At 30.0% G+C, this 18,442-nt stretch overlaps 1 protein-coding gene across 1 annotated transcript in view; it reads left to right on the forward strand.

Moving 5' to 3' along the window:
• Positions 1-10,870, forward strand: part of LOC111612454 — a 51,426-nt gene extending 40,556 nt beyond the window's left edge. Inside the window, exon 10 of the mRNA XM_023353670.1 lies at positions 10,505-10,870. Within this exon, the coding sequence (XP_023209438.1) occupies positions 10,505-10,704 (200 nt within the window). The 3' untranslated portion in view covers positions 10,705-10,870. The remainder of the gene's footprint in view (positions 1-10,504) is intronic.
• The last annotated feature ends 7,572 nt before the right edge of the window (positions 10,871-18,442 follow it).

Below are 18,442 nucleotides of genomic sequence, written 5' to 3' on the forward strand. Positions count from 1 at the left end.
CTATCTATCCTATCCATATAATAATGCATGTTTAAACATTATATTTGCAATAACTGTTTTTAAGATATGCAACAGATGGTAATGTAAAAAGGTTAAAAAAAAGTTACTCTTTTTGTTGAAAGATTGATTTTAAAATTATGTGTTTCTAAGTCAAGAGTTCATTTTAAGCACAGTACAGTACTATTTGTTTATTAAAGAATACTGTTTGTTGATTTTATGTTACCTTGTATTTACTAGATTTACATACAAATAATAATGATAAATGATGATAAAATAAAAAGCTTGTGTTTTGTTTGTAAATTGCTTATTTTTTCATTACATTGAAGTTGTGGATTCTATCAAATATTTTTCTACAGGATGTATGTACTGTATTTTTTAAATGTGGCAGTCTTTGAAGCATATCAACTGTGCAAAAAGAGGGCTATATGTATTCAATGTTAACAGTAAATGCTGTTTTATTATGTCAATATTCCACACTAAAAAATGTGAGGGTCAAGGAATTTGGACAAAGTTGGTCAGGGAAAATCGGGGAAAGTCAGGGAATTCAAAACAAAAATTTGAGTAGGAACCCTGTATATATGAACTTCTGGTCTGGATTGGAATTGTATGATTTCAGTTAAAAAATTTTCTCCAGGATGGAGTTAGATAGATGACCTGTTATCAGGAAAAGTATGATGTACATGGGAAGGATACTAATAAAATAAAGTGCGCATATTTTAGATTGCAATTTTTAATAATATTTAATTTGGCATTATGACAATTTTGCAGTAATTTTTGCTTGTATAATATATAAATTACATGTATAGTAAAATGAGTTATGTTTATAATTGATTTAAGGTTACAAAGTTTTTTCTTTCATTTGAGTAGGCAACCTATGAAATAATTTTATAATGTTAAGCACATTATTACACAAAACATTTCAAACATTTTAATTACATTAACAACTAAAAAAAAAAGAACAGAATTCCAAAATGGTGTTTTGCAAATCATCCATTGATTGATTTGAACATTTATTTAGTATTTATAAATTTTCTTTTAAAAAAAAGAAATAATGAAACCAAGAATGCGGTTCCAATGAAACAAGAAAGTACAGCTATTTTTAAAAGATTTAATCTAATTAATCTGACATGAAATGATGTTATTTTTGTAAAAAGTTACTTTTTCAGAAATTATTATAAACAAATTTAAATCTAATGCAGATAGTATTTCTTTACTCTAAATAAATATAACTGTTGTCAGAAGTTCAAAGCAAACTTTATATCAAATAAAACAAATTGTAATCAAAATGATAAAATGTATAATTAAATAATAATATAAAAATTATAAGAATATAACAATATTTCATATTTTATTATTATTTACATTGTGATACAAGTTTCATTGATTATTATCAATCAAGAAATTTGACAATATGCAGTCTATGAATGGTAATGACAGAGATCTGTTCAAGTAAATAAAATATATAATTTGTTATATATTTAGATATAATTATATCTGATGGCTTTGGCTTTATCAGATTTTGAACTAAATATTGAAATAACTTTGAAATAAATTGAAATAACTTTTTTCTAAATTACAATGTTACAGCTGCACTAATACACTGTGTAGAAAGAATAGGAATATCTGATGCAAAAAATTTTTGAATAGAAAGTCATTTCTTAAAATATGAAGTATAATTCAAAAACATTCTAATAAATTACAGGTATACCTCGCCTTACGTCGGTAATTGGTTCCAGGGAAACGACTTAAGTCAAAAAACGGCGTAATTTAACTTGAATTTACTTGTCTCCGAATCCACTTGTCACTAGGCTAAACCACAAATACCATTTCCAGTTCTGTATATTATTTATAAATGCATTTTTAATAATATATGATTAATAAGAATCTATTTTAAGCTTACAAACAAATAAATTTTAGTTTTTAATTAATATAGAACAAAAAAAAAGTAATCTAAATTTATGAATATATGTGCAGTACTGTACTGTATGTACAGTACTTACTTGTAAATGTAAATGTTTACAATACATCGCAGACTCTACAGTATTTGTGAATGTGGTTTGCTCTAAAACATTAAAAAATATAATGAATTTGTAAGGTTAAATAACAAATATAGTTATTAAAATTATTTTGCAATAGTAGAAAATACAGTGTTGATAAATTTAACATAAATTAGTGTCGGAGTTGGATCGTGTAAAGACACGATTCCCATTTTATTTTTTAGTTTTTATTTTTTTTGAACTGACGGTTTAAAAGTGGTCATTGACTTTTTGAATGCACAGCCGTTGATTGGTCAGCAGATCATCACGCAACACGACATGATTTGCATAAGGCTATGTACAGGAATCTCATGTTTGCATAGCGTTACAACTGGTAACCGCTGATTGGTTGGCCAGAAATCATGCCACACGTATTTGCATAGTGCTACAGCTCAGTAAGCACTGATTAGTCGAACGACTCGCTTTCGATGGGTATAAAAGGATTGATGTCGAAACAGGAGTTTTAAGTTCCCAGGAAGTTGAGTTTTTAAGTGCGGCTGGGGCGTTCTAAGTGTTAACTCTGTGGGTTTGATTCACCATGTTAGTATATACAACAGCTTCGTCTAAGTTCGATTTGGAACTTCAAGTGTGCCTCAAAGTTCGAGGGAAGTCTGGATTCGTCTCGCTGTTTGTTCTTCAACTGTTGTGTTGTAAGGTGTCTTACTGACAAACCTGGTCAGTGATTTGGACTATTTGAACTTTATTTATTTTGTGTAATAACGAATCTTTGTAAATTTGACTACAATTAGTTTATTTACATCCGATTTGTTTACATCGAGGATGTAGATGGCTGTGAACCGTCAGCATCAACAGCTGATTCTGGTTGTTGTTCGATACACTTTTTAATAAGAAACTGGTCAAGAGTTCCTTGAGCTGTGTTCTTCTTCTTTTCTTCAAAGATTACACGATAAGGAGCAAAAGATTCGTGACAAGCGTGCATAACTTTTGAAAATCGTTGGCCATTTGGGTCCATATCCTCAAAGATTTGAAGTCCTTTTTCAATAAAAGCAAATGCTTCCTGCATTTTCTTTAGGGAAAAGTGACATGGCTGAAATTTGACTTTTTTTTGCTGCTCGTTGAGCTCTATCAAATCCTCGTTCATTAGGGGCTGTTTGTCTTTTTCAAAAAAATCTTTAAAATCGTCTTCCTCCAAATCCATTTCCAGCTCTTTGCTTATGGTCACCAATGTTTTGTTGATTTCAACATCATCAAGCCCCTTGAAATCATTCACAAATTGCGGACATAGTTTTTTCCACACACCATTCATAGCCGTGTTCTGAACATCATTCCATGCCGCTGCTATGTTTTCTAAAGCCTTATATATGTCGTACTGTTTCCAAAAGTCTCGAAGTGTGCATGACTCATCAAGATCAATTGCGGCTATTGCTTGCCGCAACGTACGCTTCATATAGTAACGCTTGAAGATTGCAATGACTCCCTGATCCATTGGTTGTATAAGAGACATAGTGTTCGGAGGGAGGTACACGACGGTAATGTTGGGGTGAAAATCTACAATGTTTTGTGGGTGACCAGGAGCATTATCAATTATTAATAATATTTTAAAAGGAATCCCCTTCTTCTTACAATAGTTTTCTGTTGCCGGGATAAAATGATTAAAGAACCAATCTTCAAAAATAACAACAGTAACCCAAGCTTTTGGATTAGCCATCCATATAACAGGAAGAGATGCCTTGATTACGTTCCTCAGGACACGGGGGTTTGTGCATGATACACCAGCAATGGTTTTAATTTAAAATCTCCAGCACAATTACCTCCTAACATGACGGTCACACGCTCCTTTGAGACCTTGTACCCTGGAATTGATTTTTCTTCTTTGGAAATGAAAGAACAGTCTGGCAATTTTTTCCAATATAATCCAGTTTCGTCAACGTTAAAAATCTGTTCAGGAAGAAACCCGTTTTCTTCAACCATCTTAGCCAATGCTTTAGGAAAATCGGCTGCTGCTTGTTCGTCAGCTGATGCACTTTCACCTTGCTTTTTAATAGAGTGATAACTTCTTCATTCTTTAAATCTCATAAACCAGCCTCGACTTGCTTTAAACTCCACATCTTTCTCATCTGGGTATTTTTTCTTCAGGTCCTCAAACAAAGACAATGCTTTTGCTTGAATGATTTCCTGACTAACAGCAGCACGCTGATGATTCAACCTATCAATCCAAAGAGAAAGAAGTTGTTCCATATCTTCAAAGATTTTTCCTCTCTTCTTATTGATGACAGTATTCTTCATCCCTGGGGCATCTGATTGAATGTGTGTCAAAATCTTATCCTTATTATGAACAATTGTCGATAAAGTTGTCTGACTCATTCCAAAAGATTGAGCAATCGCTATAATCTTCTCACCTTTTTCATGGCATTTTATCATAGCCAGTTTATCGTCCAGCGTTATAGCATGACGCTTAGCACTTGCACTAGAAATTTTCTTAGGAATTATTGGGGTAAAATATAAAGTCACAAATGAATGAGAAAGTAGGCGATAAGCAGACGTATACCATGCATATGCATAAACTAAACGATTTCAGTTTGGTGGGAATCACGCGTGGCGCTGACGACGACATGTTTTGGCGGGATGCATATGCATAAACTAAACGATTTCAGTTTGGTGGGAATCACGCGTGGCGCTGACGACGACATGTTTTGGCGGGAATCACGCGTGGCGCTGACGACGACATGTTTTGGCGGGAATCACGCATGGTGCTGACAACAATATGTTTTGGCGGAAATCACGAATAGCGGAAAATGGAAGATATCAGAACTACCGTGGAAAATGCTAATATTGAGCTATTAAAGATCGCTAAATAAGACAACACAGATTCACAAGTGTTTTCATATTTTGTTTTCTAGGATTTATGATGATTATATTAACATTTACTGTAAATGTACGTATTTTAAAATGATTTTATATGCTTTTAACACATCCATAGTGATATTACGACTTCAATATTTGTGGCGGTCAGACATAAAGTTGAATAAAATTATTTAAACTTGATTCTTATTTTTTGATATACTGTACAGTACTTTTTTGACAAACGATGTATAATCGGGAATGACATAACTCGAAACAACGTAAGTCGAGGTATACCTGTATACTATAAAATAGAGAATAGTATTGTAATATGTTTGAAAAACACAGTTTTCAGTTTGCCTAATTGTAAATATATTATTTGAACAAAATTTGGATTTGTTTTTGGCTATCTAACTGTGAAAATTCTTAAAATTCCTGTAAATTCTTTTGGAATTTGTTTTCAGATTTATTTTATAAAATGTAATTTGATGAATGAATTACAATATATGTAAATTCCTTGTGCATTCATAAGTTAATTCATTATCTTTAAGATTATTTTATCCAGCATAAACTTTGTTAAAATTATAAAAATTTTAATGTGTTAGGATGGATATAATTTTTTCAGAAATCTATGAATAATTTTACTAATAATATTACTTGTTAACAGTGAGTGTTTTGTAATAGCAATTCAGATGAATAATTAGTGAAAATACCATTATAAATAATATTTTGCTGATATTTTTCTTATAAAAATAGTAGCATGTGTATATATAATTGATTAAAATTATTAAAAAAAAAAGTAAAATGGCCAAGCCATTTTTGGGACAAGACTGTCTCGGAGAGCGCGAGCAACACGTGAAAATCTTCCACTCACACCTGTTTGTAGAAATGGTCTCAGTATTTCGTATTTTCTTTTGATCCAGTTATCTGTTCCCTGACTACCTACAAGTCTGGTTTATTTTATGTACGCATGATTTGGGCACCAAATACTCTGTGCCAAATTGCAACTTTTGACATGTACTACTTCATACCTCTAAGGTGTGCATGCATCTGTAGACAGCAGCATGATTTTAGAGACAAGACATAGTCTTGTCAAAAATTTTAAATATATATGCACATTCATTCACTTATACTCAGTGACTGAAAGTAGTGCAAGATGTGTGAACTTGCAATTTTGTAACTTTGAATTATGAAATGATATCCATATAGTTTCTAAATTAAATTAATTAATTAAATTAAAACACATTGAATAGGAGATATAATTATCAACAGATTATTATATTTAAAAGAATAGTTTCTGATATTACCATATATTGTACTGCATATATTAAACAAATTTCATATCAAGTTTCTGAAGTTTGTAACAATTGCTTGCAAAAAATGAAATGTCAAATTTTAATAATTAATTTTGTACTAAAAAAGTCTTTACCATCTTCGGATTTAATTGCTGCAATACTGAAGCACAGAGTAAATCAGTTCTTGATATAAATTAATAAGAATCACAAGAAATCATATCTTAATAATAATTTTTCTGCAGCATAGTGATTGCAGAACATAATTGTTCTAGCACACTAGAAGAATCATATAGAAGAAAACAATTTGGAATAGTATTTTATGAAAAACAATGAAATTGTGAAGCTTGTATTATATTTATTTAGAATGTGAAGAAAATTATGTATACATTGCAAATATAACTTAAATATGAATTTAAAACAAATGACTGCTCTTTAAGTAATATGAAATATGATGAAAATTTAAATTGTCAAAACATTTATTTTGGAAATAATTTTTATTATATACTAAGTAAATGCACTCATTCATTCTACTTTTTGTAGGTCATTTATAGATTAAAATTTTATGTGTAATAATTATTAATGTACAAATGAACCAGTTTTTAAAATTTAAGAATGAATGTTATAAGCATTTTAATTATACTGGATGTTTTTCATTGTTATTTTCTATAGAAGTAATATGGATATAGACAAAAATAAAGATATTCACAGCTATAATTTTGTTTTATTTTCAATATTAAATAAATTTAATTAAAATGTAATAAGCAGTTTTAATACATTAAAATATTTCAGATATATTTATGTAAATATTTTTCATATAAAAACTTTGACATGTTATAGGTCATATAAAGAAGCATTCATCTAGTAAAGCAGTATGAATTTCTTAAATCTGAACTTGATAAAAACATATAATAATAATAAATTTAATATATTTTTATAGATTAAAACTACCTTGTAGTGAATAGGAATGAATGTAATAAATATTTCATGTTGTATTGAAATGTGAATATTGTTACAAATGGTGATAGATTGAAATGATTATTTTGGAACAAATATTTTCTTTAATGGTTATATGGTATTATTACATTGTAAAATTTTAACAATGACTTTAGGAAATTGTTTTATATGAATATAAAGTGCTTTATAAATATGTATTTGCCATTAAAATGATATATAATATCTTAATGTGTATAAACTTCAATGTTTTGTAATGTCTTAAAATTATTTTTTTGAATAATCACTAGATTAATTTTATATGCATATATATATTTTTGAAACTGAAAGATATGAACTGAAATTAAAATTTTATAATCATGAAATACAAACTACAAATTTTTGAATTAATTTATTTTTATTTATAGAATTTTAAAATACAAAAACAAAATTAAATGACAGCCAAATTGCCAGATTTTATTAAGCTAATTTTTAATTAGAAATATAAAAAAAAATATGTTTGTGTGAATTAAACCAATTCTGAATTGTATGATAACTAGTTCTGGCATTTAGATTTGATTATTTTATTTAACTAGGTTAACTAGTTAGCCAAAATATAGCCTAAAATAATCCATCATTTAGAGACTTGACTTACAATTAATTTCTATTTAGAAATTTGATAAGACTATTAGTTTGGTTATTGCTTGATTTTAATTATAATCAATCTTATCTTGTTCTATATACATTAAAATAAATTCCTCAAGGAAACATTTGATATTGAATAATGCAATGAGAACTTAATGAATTTGGAACATCATACTTATGTAAATACAGTAGATAAATAAAATCCTTTCTATTTAATACTTTTGGTTAGTTTATAAAATAAAATGTAAAGTATTATTATTAGTATTCATTTAAAATTATTCTTTCAATACATTATATAATTTTAATAGATCATATTTCTATTTTTGCAAGATATGATGAAATTAACATCTCAACTGAATGTTTATTTTTTCATTTATAGTGTTTTCTTTACTGAAACTGTATTGAAAATTATTTTTATGTAATGTAATGTTTTTTTCTGTTATCAGTTATTGTAATTGTTTAAGATTTAAATGCTTCCATGTTGCAGTGATATCCAAATTTCAGAATGATAAAGAAAAACAATAGCTTCTGATTTTAATTAGTTTTACCAGAACTGTATAAAATTACAGTAGAAGAAAGATTAATGTAAATTTCAGTGTTTAATAATTATAATCTTGAAATTATGAATTATACTCCGGAAAGTAGAATAACTTCATTATGGAAAAAATCAAATATTTTAGTTAGGATTTGCTTGTCAAAAACTCAGTTCTACATTCAAAATAATAAAATTTTAAATATTACATTACAATAATTACAAATAACAATTTTTTTAAACATGAAAATTATTTTTTGATTTTTATGCTGGATGATTTTACTATAGTTTATATGTATAATTAAAATAAAATATATATGTGCATCTGTATATGATATGAATAAATTAAATTGGAAACTTGGATTTTTCTGAATGCTGCTGTTAAATATGTTTATAATTTCAGAATATTAAACATTTACATATTTTCTATGATATTTGCTTGTTTCTAACTTCTCCACGTGTTACTTTAATCAGGTGTAAATTGTCTTACAGTAATAAAGTTTTTTCTATAGTGAAATATACTTAAACTACACTATTATTGTCAAAAAAAATTATCTTAATCAAAATTTAAATAAAATAAGATCTTCAAGACTGTGGCCTGGTTTAATAAAACCCTCAGTTATGATCATTCAAATTTTAATAAAGTATTCCTTGATTTTTGAGTTTGTCTGAATTTCCTTATTGTGTATGATTGGAACAATATGTATCTGAAAAACTTTTTGATGACATAATCAATGTATATAGTGTAATTTGAGGTTTATTGATCATTTATATGCTTTTGATATTTGACAAACTTTACTGTTAGGTGTTATGAGACTTGCTCTAATAAAAACTTGTTAGAGTACTGTCCTATTATCATTTCATCAAATTTATATTTAAATCTTTCATATTTTGAATGCTTCTTATATAAACATTGATCTCTTTTGGAGTGTAATGAGTTTGAATTCATGGGGTGTATTCACCCTGTGAATAGAAACACAACAAAAATGGCTGTTTCCAGTCATTTCATGCAACTTTTTTCAATACCAGTGGCTTAAAAATTGAAGTCTAAGATATGTCTGAAGTAGCTAAATATATCTATTTGTATGTTTTCTTACTAGTCTTGATTTAAAATGAATCAAGACTAGTAAGAAAACATACAAATAGATATATTTGTATGTTTTCTTACTAATGAAGACACTTTTTAATAGTGAATTTGCTGTAATGGAGGTGTATGGAAAGAAAAAGGACTCCATCAAACTATGTTGACAGAGTCTGTTAAATTGAAGATTAGATATGTGATTCTCTTCTATAAAGAAGACAATGAAGTTTTTTGAGATGTATGAGGAATATTACTTTACATATGGAAATGTTAGGAAACACACTGCTTTCATTACAAGCTCTTTAGCATACTTCTAAAATAAGTCATGCATTTTCCTAATGACTTTAATGACTTAAGTATTTTTAAAAGCTCTTTCATTTTATTTATAGAATCAGTTTTCTCCTGTATAAGTTCTGTAATTAGCATAATATAAGGCCTAAGTACTTAATAAACATTTTAGAAAAGAAGAAAAACAATTTTTAAGATGACTTATGTCATGTCATTGTTTAACTCCAATAACATTATTCATTTGGTAAACAAGATGTTTCTATTCACGTGAAACTATGGTATTATTAATAATCTTGACTGTATGAGACTTCAGATGCCTTTTTTTAAAGCCATAAGTTAACTTTAGTTCCTGAAAGACTGTCTATAAATGATGCTGCTTCAAGATATACTGGATTCTATCAGGAGGAAAGATTTGTTTCAGTTAAGCCACTATTGTTAAGTCTTGTCCTTTAATATCTTTTAAAAATTCTGCTTTGTTTAGTTATTTTATTTCTAAATTTTATATAGCTTGAGTTTTGCAATTATTTTGCTTGCTTGTGTATGAAAATGTAGAATTTATAATTATTTTTCAAATTATATTTTTTTTATACATATTATTATTTTTATTTTACTTCAACATGTAATTTTAAAATAGAAATGAAGAAAGATATGGTAATTGATATATGCTAAACCTTTATTTTTAAATATTAAGTTTGTTTTGTGATTATTTTGATTCAAGTTTATAATAATTTTTTTGTTTGTTAATTTAAGATATTTATAATAAATTTAATTTACATTTTAATAGAACAATTTATTTTTAAAAGTTTTTCTTTGCATAATTTTTGATGTAGCTTCTGCATGAGTTTTTATTTTTCCTTTATGCATGATTTATTAGATTGCATCTTTATAATTACAGCAGGAACAATACAGACCGCTGCTTCGGGGACAGATGCTACCGTGCAGTACGAAATAACAGCTGACACCTCTTTAAGCAGTAAATCTAGTGCTAATGCTTCTACTCCATGTCTCTTGACCATACCTCCAGAAAAGACTGACCAAAATGATTTTCCTGATACAGGTAGTCAAATATCTTTATTAAAACAGAGTGCAGTTTGATTCATTCTTATGCAGTCATTGACAATGGGTAAAATTTGTCTGAATGTTTTTGAGTAAACCATTCCAATTTTAAAAGAAAATGCTTTTTCTCTATTTAAAACTTTATTATATTTGATTACTTTACTAATTATTATTTTTTATTTTATTTTTAGTTTTTAATGTATTATTATATAGAAATCACTTTGATACTTTTTAAATGTAATTCATAAATTTTATTACAAATTTCTAATACAAAAATTTTTAAATATGAAAGAAACTGATATTTATTCTTAAGGATTTAAGTTATTTATTTATAAGTGACAGTTGTCATATCACTCTTTACTCTTTAGAGATTGCACACAAACTATATATTGCACTTAATTCGAATAAAATTTAAGACAGTTTTCCAATTAATGTGTCTTACAATGCTGTGATAGAAAAAATTCAACAAACCCATCTGACAAGAATTGATTTTTTGATTTTACTTTTTTATAATATATTAGTTAATGAATTATCAATAAATATGCATCATCATTTGTGTGTGAAAATTATAAGAAATTATGAAAGTCAGGTGTACTTTCTAAATTACATCTACTGAATTTCTCCTTGAAATAATGATGTAAATATAGTGCTTCTGTACAGTACAGTATATGCTTATGACATGGATAATTAAAATTCAGTTTATTCCATCATGTTCTTTTTACTGAGAAATGATCTGGAAATAAGTTTTAAATTATTTGATTTTTTAAGCAAATGCTGTCAATTAGAAGAGCATGTATGTACTGTAAGTACAATAAATCTGAATAAATTTTGGGTTTTTAATCCCTTGGCAATAAAAGTTATGTAAAATATAAGCTAATAAAAATAAAAGAGAATTTATATGTACAAAAATAATATGAATATCTGAAAGCATGCATGATTTGTTTGTATGTACGAGTGCCTTGCATTGTTAATTCATTGCTGTCATAATGTGATGATCAATTTTTCATGTCAGCTATGAACTATACATTCTTACTGTACAATGAGTGTAAAATCGACAGTATTAGTTGCTGTGTATGGTAATTATTTATGTAAAATATATATGTGCACGTAATCTTTTGTGGTAATGTTGCCAAAAGCCAAAAATAAAAATTATCTGAAGCAATTTGTTTTTGAGTTTATTCTTTATGTGCACTGTCCATATATTGTGTGTTATTTAGATAGGATGATATCATATATGTTGTTTAGAAATGACAGTATTAACACAATACTATCATCAGATGCCATAAATTTCTTATAAAAATAAATTCAGAATATAAGTACTAATGTATAAATCAAATGTATGATTATTTTCTCAAATTTACAAAATTAAGAAAATTACAAAAAATTTGGCAAGTTCTGTATTAAAAAATCAACTTTTCATTCATATTAAGAATGGAAACTAGGAAAAATGAAATTGGTGTAATGTTTAATTTTTTCGAAGCTCAGAAATTACTTAATGGGATGACATTGCATGAACAAGAAAATGATAACGAGGTCAGTTGGTGTTTGGCATGGACTTTTCAAACAGGCAAACATGAAAAATATGGATTAATGTACTTACAAACCGCAATAAATACTTGACTATAGGTAATCAAAAAGAATTATATTTATTATTCTATAACCAACTATATATAGTTGTTGGAAAAAGTGGAACAGTACAGGTTAGATAAAGTATCGCTTGAGAATTTTATAGTTCAAAACCAAAACAAGTATATACAAAACAACTTTCCCAACATTTGGGAACTATTTCTATAAAACCGACAAGCAATATGAATTTAAACTATTGTATTTACAAAAGTTCACAAAATCTTACAATCTAACTTGCCTAACCACAATTGCCTTGTCAGGTCCTCTCCTGACAATTTATTCTTTCTTTCCTTTTTTGAATAACAACAATGTATAAATTAGAAATACCGTTGCTTTATTTTAAAAATTGAACGACCATTTATATAGTGATGTAACCATAATCCGTGCATGCCATGAGATCATCCTACTTCTTTAAGCCATGCTATATGCTTCCTGCCTAAATCAGATGGCGCTACTGTAAAGTGCCCAATTGTGGTGAAAATTTGAAAAACTTAATTACAACATGTATACTTACTTAGGTATTATGAACATAGGAAATAATCATTTCTTAAAACTCACTTTTGAAGATTTTTTTTTCTAGAAAATCGTTTAGAGCAGGGAAAAATTAAAATATGCAGGCCATTTTCATAATGTTACTCAAAAAATTCAAAAATATACAGCTTTTGTAAAGATATTCCACAAATGCACATACCTACATAAATATAGCTAACAAATTCCAGTACAGTTGCCTTAAGGAAAGTTAATCATCTATCAATATACAGTAGAACCTCGAAAACTCGGCCTAATGTGGACCGAAGGGTGGCCGAGTTTGCGAAAATGCCGGGTTATCGGGAATGGGGTTAAAAAAGGATAAGTATGAGTGTTTCCTCAGAAAATACTGTACTGTACTTGTATGTATTGTTAACTTGAGAATACAACAGAGAATAAACTGCCCAAATACCCTTAAACAAAGGAAAAGTACGTACTTTATGAAGGCATAGAGCCTTTACTACATGAAAATGAAAATTAATGAATACAGTGTACGGTAATTTACTTGATAAGACAGACCTCAGAAAAGCATAAAGCTGTCTACAATGAAATTATCTAGCCGACTTTTCAAAAACTGGCTACTTTTTTTTAAAGAAATGCGTAATNGCTATCTTCATTCTATATAAAAAGATTTAGTTTAAACGGGAGAGTTAAGTTCGCCTAAGTTCGTTTTCGCCCTGCCAAGGTGTGGCCGAGTTATCCGGATTGCCGAGTTTTCGAGGTTCTACTGTATTACATTTCTTTTGATCATTTTAAAAAATATAATTTTTATAAAAATGTATGTTTTATGTTTAAAATAAAAACATTAATGCAAATATTTTAAAAATTTCTTTAATGTCTATTGCAAAAAGTGCATGCAAGATTTGCTGTCATCAACATAGGATGTAACGGAAATGATAAAAGAATCAACATAGTAATATATGGTCATCGAGTTAATATATTTATTTTTTCAGCTTAATGACCAATGGAAAATGATTAATGCTTTTTGCTCATGCAAAGCTGTCTTAGATGCAAGCATGCAGGAAGTTTTACTTTTTATTAGTAAAGAAGAAAAAACAGAATCAAGAGCAAGTTTACCACAAACTTGGAATAACCCAGAAAGTTTAAAAAAAAAGAAAAGATACGAATAAGCAAAAAGGCTTAGCCAGATTTTTGGAACAAGAAAAAAAAAATAGGAAAACAAACCAACTCATCTCCAGCTGATCCAAATATAATATACAGTGGGTGATCGGTTAACGAACATGATCCGTTCCAAGACTTTGTTCGCTATCCGAATTGTTCGTTAACCGATTATTGATTTACCATAGGTTTCTATGGGAATTTAATTAATTCGTTCTGGAGACCCCCAAAAATATAAATAAACGTAGTAAGAAAGTATATATTTTTTATGTAATAATAAAAATACATACATACACAGTCTTGCATTTTTATTAGTCATGTTTTTTTCCGTTTGAAATGGTTAAAGAATTGTCTAATGTCGGTTGCTTTTCTCTCTTCAGGATTTTTCGTAAGTAATTAATAGCATTGCAATTGTAGAAATCCCCAAGTCTCAACCTGGTTTAGATGCCATTCTAAGACCGTTGTTCTGACATCCTCCCACTTCTTCAAAGGATCTTTAATAACAGATATCGGCATTAATCCTCTTTTTCAGAAGAAAACATACCTCGCCGATTCTTGTTCTTCATTCACGAGTTCTTAGCGTTCTTCTGTCGTCAGATCCGTTTCAGGTTCCATTATGAACTCTTTGTTGTTGTTTATTTCTCAGATGTGATTTTTGTTACTCCTTTAGCTGCTTGAGTCTTCTGGATTATACAGTATTTTTCTTAAATAAGATTGAACTGCGGCCTACTGTAGACCTGTTTACGCCATACTGTCCAGCAACATTAGGCATCTTCTGCCCACCTTTGCTATTATACTCTCACCTTTCGAAAAGAAAAACAGATGCAAAACTTAACGAGTGCCTACCCGACAGTCTCGGGAATATATAAAACAATATTTTGTCAGAAAAATAAAAGGTTGGAATTACAAGGGAGAGTTTCAAAGTTCGGAGAAATACTATCCGATCGGTATATACCGGCTTGAGCGTTGATGTCGACGTTTCCCACATTCCGAAAAGTTTCGAATAGTTGCCCGAAGCATGGGAAGACCAATCGGTATTCATTATTTTACATCGCTTCTTGTGTTTGTTCTGTGAGGTGTTCGTTGTCCGAACATAAAAATCTTTCGCGAAAGTGTTCGTTATCCGATTTNTCTTTAATAACAGATATCGGCATTAATCCTCTTTTTCAGAAGAAAACATACCTCGCCGATTCTTGTTCTTCATTCACGAGTTCTTAGCGTTCTTCTGTCGTCAGATCCGTTTCAGGTTCCATTATGAACTCTTTGTTGTTGTTTATTTCTCAGATGTGATTTTTGTTACTCCTTTATTCTTCTGGATTATACAGTATTTTTCTTAAATAAGATTGAACTGCGGCCTACTGTAGACCTGTTTACGCCATACTGTCCAGCAACATTAGGCATCTTCTGCCCACCTTTGCTATTATACTCTCACCTTTCGAAAAGAAAAACAGATGCAAAACTTAACGAGTGCCTACCCGACAGTCTCGGGAATATATAAAACAATATTTTGTCAGAAAAATAAAAGGTTGGAATTACAAGGGAGAGTTTCAAAGTTCGGAGAAATACTATCCGATCGGTATATACCGGCTTGAGCGTTGATGTCGACGTTTCCCACATTCCGAAAAGTTTCGAATAGTTGCCCGAAGCATGGGAAGACCAATCGGTATTCATTATTTTACATCGCTTCTTCTTGTATTTGTTCTGTGAGGTGTACGTTGTCCGAACATAAAAATCTTTCGCGAAAGTGTTCGTTATCCGATCTGTTCGTTAACCGATCACTCACTGTACTGATAAAAAATACTGTACGGATATCTGCTCAATGAAGGATGCATTGCCCAGAAACGTGAATTTAGAATCGGTGGATTTCTTGGAAGTTTTGACATTTTCACATTCCAAGAATGTCTGTCCAAGCACAAAGTTGCTATAACAGCAAAAATTGTACATTTTTAGGTCACTCTGTTTGCACTTTTTGTAATGGAGAAATAATAGCGAGGTTGGGCCGAAGTTTTAAACGCGAAAATGTATACGTCAGACGTTCAGCGCCGCTTTCCTGTAAACCTAGAAGTTTGACACTGGTGTTTGGATAGTCAGTGGAATCATGCTCGACATTCCAGACTATCCAAGCACCATTGTCAAACTTCTAGGCTTACAGGAAAGCGGCGCTGAATGTCCGACGTACACGTTTTTGCGTTTAAAACTTCGGCCCAACCTCGCTATTATATCCACTTCAAAACAGAACACCAAATCAGCAATAAAATTACCTTAGATTAAATTCATATCCATAATAAAATTTGGATAATTTTATATTTATTTATCCAATTTATTAGCAGTATTTATATAAAACAGAATATTGTACTATAAGACACAATTTTTTAAAATAAAACTGTTCCAAACTTGTTTTTTTGATTTCCATGCCATCAATATAGTTTTAACAATGGAAACTGATACTCTATAATACCAAAATTCCATGAGTTAAGCCAGTGGGTTGATAAACTTTTTATAATCTTTTTACTGCAGTGCCAAAATAATATATACTTGTGTAGGATGTTATTATTATTGTGTACATAAGTCCTATTGAATATTAAAATGGCTTAAAAGGAAACTTAAAATTAAAAAAGGCTTTATATTTTAAAAATTTTACAAGCTTTTTTAAATTAATTGTGAGGTTGCCGAACCGCGTGTGACGTCAGAATGTCCGAGTCACTCCGAAGCGTGAGTGGGAGCGTTTTGCACAGAGACAAACTCCACAGTTACCCGGTTTATTGTAACAAAAAAATATCTTACAATAATAATACACTTAACGGGCGGCGGAGACCAAATCTGGATCCCTTTTTCCGGATGACGAAGGTCCAAAAAGGAAAGTTCTCCGATGTTTTCGCAGGAGTTGAGAGTCCGTTGGAGGTCGAGGTGCGGAGGCGATTTCTTTTCGGGTTAACATGCCACACACATGGAAGATGGGGGAGCTCTCAATGACCTTGAAAATGCCAGTTTTATAAGTTTTTTTCTGGTTCCAGACCGAACATTCCGATAGGTCGATGCCGACTCGTCCCGTTCTCTAATTGGTCCCAGGTCGCGGGAAGAGTCAACGCCGACTGTCAATTCGATCCCAATCGAAGATGTTCGATCTTAGGTCTTACATTATTCTAATGTTTTAATCTGAGACACACTCTTTTCTAACAATGCTATCAAACATGTCCTTATATGGGCATGAAGTGTATACCCTTTCCTTTAATGGTTTTATAATTTTTTTTAATTTTTAATGTGGTTCCAGCCCACTTCTGGAGCCCCACAATTACACAGTAACCCAAAGCTTTCATAAACTATTTTATATGAAAATTTTATTTTTATTGATTCATAATAGAGAATTAACATATTTATAACTAATTTATTCGGAAAATATAATTTGCAAAAGTTTCCGAATTTTTATTTATAAAATTATTCTTTCCCCAAGAATAACCGTGTTAATAAAAAAAATAATAATAAAGATAAAAATGCATGTAAAGTAATTACATTAAAATTTTTTTTAAATTAAATTATTTAAAAGCATTAAAATTACTTATCTTTTAAAATCTTAAATAATTAATTAATTAATCGTGCAATTTTAGGTCGTATTAAACAATTTCTTGTCATTTATCCCGAAGCGTGCAATTTTCAAAACGGCTCGATATTTCCTTTTTCTGGATATAAAAGTATGAGCTACAGCGTACTGTATCAAATGCAAAATCCTTCTGTGCCTTGTGGAAAATAAAAATCTCAAAGCATATGCAAATGTAGAACGTCAAATAAACCATTTTTACATGAAGAAAAGTTTGCGTTTTTTACAGGTAGATCTCCATTGTGTCATATGGGGGGGACACCATTTTTAAATGACCGAAAACAAAAAAAATTTAAAAAAATGATAATTTACTAACAAGTGACACCCTAAGACCAAAAAGATAAAACGTCAATAAAAATAAGTTTCTTTTAGTAGTGGATCTCAAGAGTTTAATCATATTCAGAAAGGTTTTTATATAAATATATAATATACAGTATATTTTTTACATCTTTCCGCTCTGTCGGCACTAAGGCCCCTTTAAGCAAGCCCATTATGGGTTCGGTCAGGCCCACAGTGGGGCGGCCGGGTGATGAGGGACGGGGCCGACGTATTTGGTCGGACCACCTCTGAAAGGACCCGGGTTTGAATCCGAACGGGTCGAAAAATCCCCAGGAATTTTTCGGGGGTGGTCCGTTCGGATATGTCAGGCGCTGTTCCTCACCACCCGGCAGCCCCATTGTGGCCGAACCCATAATGGGCTTGCATAAAGAGGCCCTCTTAGTGCCCACAGGGCGGAGAGTTAAAAAAGAAAAAAAAACCCTGAAAAATTCCTGGAGGTTTTTCGACCGTCCGATTCGATACTGGATCCCCAGAGCGGTAGGCTGCTACCTTGACTGCTCGGCCATAATCCGGGGTCGTGTTATAGGACAGATATATAAATTAAAACCAATTTTTTTTTTTTTTTTAAAT

The sequence above is a fragment of the Centruroides sculpturatus genome, unplaced genomic scaffold (genome assembly GCF_000671375.1).
Source record: "Centruroides sculpturatus isolate CEXI.00-Female unplaced genomic scaffold, Cexi_2.0 scaffold1763, whole genome shotgun sequence".
NCBI lineage: Eukaryota > Metazoa > Arthropoda > Arachnida > Scorpiones > Buthidae > Centruroides > Centruroides sculpturatus.